A 6,000-nucleotide genomic window follows, 5' to 3' on the forward strand; every position below is an offset into this window, starting at 1 on the left:
ATTCAAGCATTAATATTTTATTTTTTTAGTACATAGTGGCCTCCACTCTCACCGAATTCAATCTTTAGAAATCGGTATTAGTAGTTTATAGGTAATAGACAATTATTTAGTTTTTATTTTCTGTCTTTTGATTAATTGTGTAATTTTTTATGTTCTACCTAATTCATTTTTAGAATTTTTATTAAATTTTTATACTCACGATTAGAAGTGTTGCACGCATGCAATATAAAATTAATATATTTTAAAATGTTAAAATCGAAGTGTCGAATAAATGTATTAAATCATTATTTGAGAACTTTTAGAAAAACAATATACATCATAATTCAGATTTAAAGATTAACATACAAATAAAGAATTGCGATGAATATCTTATAAAATAAATGGTGTTAGCCCAAACAGATTAAATATGATTATTGTAAATAAATTTTTCTTAATTAATTATAAAATGTTCAGCAAATGCGCTGAATTAATTAGAATGTTTTCAATATACACTATAACAAAAATGGCTTTTCGCAGCGCGCATATGGGCTTTCCGCAGCGCGCATTGCACGCTGCGAAGTTGCAAGCCGTTGAAAGTTCAAGATTATCCGCGGCGTGCATTCGCACGTTGTTAATATTACTATCAACGGCGTGCATATGCACGCTGTTCATATAACTATCCGCAGCGTGCAATGCACGCTGTAAATATTAAAAAAAATCTAAATATTAGCGACGGTTTTTGACACAACCGTCGCCCATTAGCGACGGTTTGAAACTGAGAATGTCGTCGCTAAATCAGCGACGGTTTACAATCCGTCGCTAAATTAACGACGAAATTTAATTTAGCGACGGTTATGTAACCGTCGCTAAATTTTGCGTAAAATAAAAAAAATTACGCTTTGTAATTTAATAAATTTTTAAAAAAATACAAAAAAACTATAATAAATTGGACTGATGAACTTAATTAACACTTAAAAAATTAACATAAAATTGAAAAAAAAAAATTAATCTAAATCGAAATTAAAAACGTATTTGAAATGAAAATTTTAAGTGTTGTGAAGTGAAAAAAGTTGAACGGAAATCGGATATTTATAGACAATTTGCGACTATTCGCGACGGTTATCACGGTCGCTGATTTACGTCTATTAGCGACGGTTATATAAAACACTTCGCTAACAGCGACGAAATATTCCTTAACCGTCGCCGATCTTAGCGACAATTTAAAAACCGTCGCAAAAGTAAATTAGCGACTGTTTTCTAAAATCCGTCGCTAATTTAAAAATCACAATTTTCGGACAAGAAATTAACATCACAATTTTGAAATCAAAATGATATTTTCTATTCTATATCAAGAATTCATAATCGAAAATCGATAATATTAGATAGATATATATATATATATATATATTTAATATAAACTCATGCAAGCTCATTTAGGCTCATCTTTAAATGAGTCGACAAAATTTCAACCCAACTCACTCAGACTGTTTGACGGTGCAGGCCAAACGGATAGACTCAACCCACATTGACGGCTCAAATCACAACGATCTTTTACCGTGTTTTATTTAAATAATTTATAAATATAAACCGCAAAAAAATTTTGGTTGCAAAAAATTTTAATTTAAACACATAAATTCTAGCAAACTGTCACATGAGGACATGAAAAAAAATTAATAAGATACTACCAAAGAAAATTCACAATTCAATAATGAGTTATTTCTAAACTTTAATTAATTAAATTAATTTACATAATGAAAAGATAAATAAAAAATCTAAATCATTGAATTAAAAACAACATATTATAATGTGCGTAGACATAAAAAAAACAAAATACTAATTTACATAATGAAAAGATATCATTAAATAAAAATAACATATTATAATGTGGGTAGACATAAAAAATTAAATACTAATAATCACACATATTTAAAATATAAATAAAGAGAAAGAAAAGACACATTTAAAGTAAGCAATTAATGTAAAGTAAACAATGAATAAGGAGATAAATGTAAATTCACATATAAAATCACATATTTATATATTTTAATTAATTAAATCAATTTACATGGAGATTGAAGTGACATATTTATAATAAATTCATAATTAATAAGGGTGTCAAAATAAATTCACAATTGAAATGCCATAAATTCATAATTAATAAGGGTGTCAAAGTAAATTCACAATTAAAGTGACATATTTATATAGATAATAGATATATACATACATATATATATAATTTTGTTATGATTTTCCTTGTCAACGTGCCCATCAATGAAATATCACTCATCTATTTATATAAAATTTTGATATGTTCAATCATATTCAATATGTGAAAATAGATAAAATGTGCATACATTAGCATACATTCACTCATGTTCTCTACATTCTGGCAGCAGTAAGGGCCTAACTGGTAACTACCATTACACATGGCTGCATTCTCAGCCAGGAAGAATATTACGACAAAATTTCTCTTGATTCTGTAACTTGTTACAAACAATGGAATACCTTGTCCTTCAAGAATAAGAATCTGCTAACGTATTTTACTAGATTACACAGTAATTCTCTTTCAGCATCCGCAAGAATTGGAATCAACTGTCGATTGAATTATTTCCCGGCGTTCCGTATATGAGCCTCTTCAAACCGGGCTTATTGCTATTGATTCGATGATCCCCATAGGACGTGGTCAGCGAGAATTCATTATTGGGGACAGACAGACCGGTAAAACAGCAATAGCATCATTCAAACAAATTCTTTAGCCGCCGTGAATAGAGCTCTGTCTAGTCATTCTTGGTTCCAAATTTCATCCTCTTCGAAATCGTTTATCTTCCCACTGTTTTTTCCTTTTCATTACAAACTTATTTCCTGCCATCACTTGAGTCCTCTCCTGATGTGCCATCTGATTCCCATTTTCCAGTCTCTTAATCACTTGACAAGTGTTTGGCCGTAGAATGGTCTTCTGCCAACTCACCACTATTGCTATTTAAGCCCCTCTTAGAATTTCTTTTATCTTCTATCTTGAACTGATCGTAGTTCTCGTCATCACTACTGCTTTGGTAATTGTTAATTGATGCTCTAGAATTTGTCAGGTTTTGTTCTTCCCCCTCGTCTGACCCCCACATAGCATCATCGAGGTCACTTAGCATATCTTCTGACATAGATGTGTCGTTCGTCCTGCCCCTAGATCCAATTTTATTTCTCTCGAATCCCTTTGAGTTGGCTCTACCAATCTTATTATCGTTCTGTCTTTCCAATTTACTCCAGGGGAGTTTATCAAGATCCTCCTCAGAGTCCTCGCCATCACCATCACGATTCTCATCATCATTGGAATCCCATTCATGATCAAGCTTGGAATCGTTGTCATCTTCACTTTCACTATCTACTGAGGGCCTCCTACGAGTCTGATTCCAATTTCTCGTCCTTACCCTGTTTTCATCCTCTGAATCTTCACCTCTGATCCTGTCATCTCTTCTGAATTTACTAAAATCATCTCTGTTCCAATATCTAACACGATCAAGTTCTTCTTTCTCTGCTGCTTCCTCTGCAGCCCATTCTTTGTCAGCTGCATCTTCTATCTCAGCAATGAATCGGTCAAGCTCCTCCTGATCACTGTCGTCCTCAGGATCCTGTGGCTGCTGAAGCTTGTCAGTTTCGATCTGTGTTGATTTGTCCTCTCGGAAAATGTAGGGACTTCCTTCTCTCTTGTCAATTGCATTGAAAAATGTGGATGCCACTCTTTGTATGCTGGCCATGGCAACCGGATCGTCGGGATTCACCCCCTTTCTACGGAGGTCCTGTTCTGTTTTCTTTATGTTAAGCTTCTGTGATTCAAGTGCTTGTTCAAATCTTGCTTTAAACAGCGCCTGTATAACAAAGTCGAGGATAATTGGTTAAATATCAAATTCTCTTACATATTTTACAAGTTTTTCAGTGTAAATTGCAGAAGAGAAAAAGGAACTAAAGAAGACAACGTTTTATATACACCTTCCTTTTGGTGAGAGTATTGATAGGTATTAAATTCTTTGGCTGACGATAATTTCGGCCTCGGAACATGATAATAGTTTTCACGTTATGTATGTTGACCACGATGCCACCGCTCAATCTTGCCAACATAGTTGCCATCTCCTTAATCTTTTCCTTGGGAAAATTATCGCAACAAACTTGCACTGTCTCGTGGAATTTCCAATGAAGGTGCATATTTTGAACAACTCCTCCAAAGACTCCACGAACACCAACTGGAACATAATTTCTGTTTCTGAAGCCAATCTTCTTATATGCCTGTAAATGTTCAGGAGTAAACAGCTCAGGGTCGTGGCGTGGAGGTGGAAGCTCTGGTAACTCGTACTTTTTCAGCTTCTGAAGGAGTAAAGCAACCTTTTTCTTTGCCTGTACTTGTTCAACAGGAAGCACAATTGCAAATATTAAGGACATGAAAATATAAGGACATAATGAAGAGACGCCACATAAAAAATGGTTTTAAATTGCCATAGAACATGCATAGAAATACCGTCAAGCTGAAATGCAATTTTTAAATTTTCCTCGTGAATCAAGCACAAAAAACAGCTATTTTGATGCAAGGCATGCCAAACCAAAGAGTTATGATGACATTCACATCCAACGATTACTGGCAACTAAATTTCCAAACCATGATGTAGCACCATGGAAACTTGATGCAACTAAAATTCCATGAAACTGGGAAGCAAAAACATCAACACAACTCGGTTAAGGATTTAGAGTTATCAAAGACCAAAGGCACAAGCATTTCTTGACCAGCTAAAATCCCATAAACAGGAGGGCAGATTTGGGGAGGGGTGCGAACCAATACGGCTGAAAAATGGTGGTGGCATAGCATTTCACTCACGAGTTCAAGTAGCTGACTGTGCCAGAAAGCTCAATACAAAAACACACACAATAGACCAAAACATTGAGATAGCCAATTCGGAGCAGCTAAGATTCTAATGGCAAGAAGATTAAAAAATACCACAGCATTAAACAAATTCAAATATAAGAACAATTTCAGTAACATACTCTTCTTAGATTATAAATCAGGCGTTCCTCATCCGTCATCAACTTTTTTCTCAACTTTTTCGCCCTTCGAATCTCCCTCATGGTTTTACCTGATTCCCTCTGCATTCGCTTCTCTACTTTACTCCTCATACTCTTCACCGAATACCCGCGAGCTCCATCAACAAGATTAAACCTTTTCACTGAAAAACTAAAATCGTCATCCACACGCGAAAACCCAGAACTCCCATTGAGAGAACAAGGCAAAAACTTCGTACAACCATTGCTTCCCAACATCCTGAATGATAAGAGACTTTTTAATGGCAACAAACATCCAATATTCTACGAGAAAACACAATTTACGAAAAACGAATAAGTTAACCTCTGATTGAAGATCAAAGAAGATATGGCTTTGAGAGAATGCTTTTGAAGATTTCTCGCAGTTGCAGCGAACATTTTCTTCTCCACTTCTTGGGAAACTGAAGCTCCGGGGAGTGTATCGACTTCCTTTGGGGGTTTGAGTACGCTTGGTTTATTTCACATTATCCCCTGTACTTCATCTTAATTACAAAACTTTGTTGCTAGTTTGTCCAATTTGTCATTGGGCTTCCCTTATTATTATGCAGCTCCGGCCTCCCAATTGTGGGCTTTAACAGAGGCTCAAATATTTGTCCTGCCTCCCAATTTTGGGCTTTAACAGAGGCTCAGATATTTAGTTTTCTGATTTTTTCCTCCTCACAAGTCACACCATTATAAAAATTTAATATTGATTTTAATCATTTAATTATATAAATTAGATGATAATGACGAAAATTTATGTATCAAATATAATTAAATGATTATAATAAATAAAAAACTAAAAATTCATGACAAAAACATCAAACTCTAAAATTTACATAACTAAAATTAATATTTTACCAAAAATAATTATACCCCGTACATGTACATGTCTCTTGCCATATCAAATAAATATAGTCTGTGTTGTGAAAAAGTAAAAATTTACGGTAAAAAAGTAAAAAT

General features: G+C 34.0%; 1 protein-coding gene across 1 annotated transcript; it reads right to left on the reverse strand.

The window, feature by feature from the left end:
• Positions 1-2,327: 2,327 nt before the first annotated feature.
• On the reverse strand, positions 2,328-5,545 carry LOC140976091 (CRM-domain containing factor CFM9, mitochondrial). Its single transcript, XM_073439975.1, has 4 exons — positions 5,363-5,545; positions 5,005-5,278; positions 3,961-4,362; positions 2,328-3,839 (listed from the first exon to the last, which is right to left on the reverse strand). The coding sequence occupies exons 1-4, from the start codon at positions 5,434-5,436 to the stop codon at positions 2,898-2,900; spliced, it is 1,692 nt and encodes a 563-aa protein (XP_073296076.1). The 5' UTR covers positions 5,437-5,545; the 3' UTR covers positions 2,328-2,897.
• Between the last annotated feature and the right edge of the window lie 455 nt (positions 5,546-6,000).

This window comes from Primulina huaijiensis, chromosome 5 (genome assembly GCF_012295235.1).
Source record: "Primulina huaijiensis isolate GDHJ02 chromosome 5, ASM1229523v2, whole genome shotgun sequence".
Taxonomy (NCBI): Eukaryota; Viridiplantae; Streptophyta; class Magnoliopsida; order Lamiales; family Gesneriaceae; genus Primulina; species Primulina huaijiensis.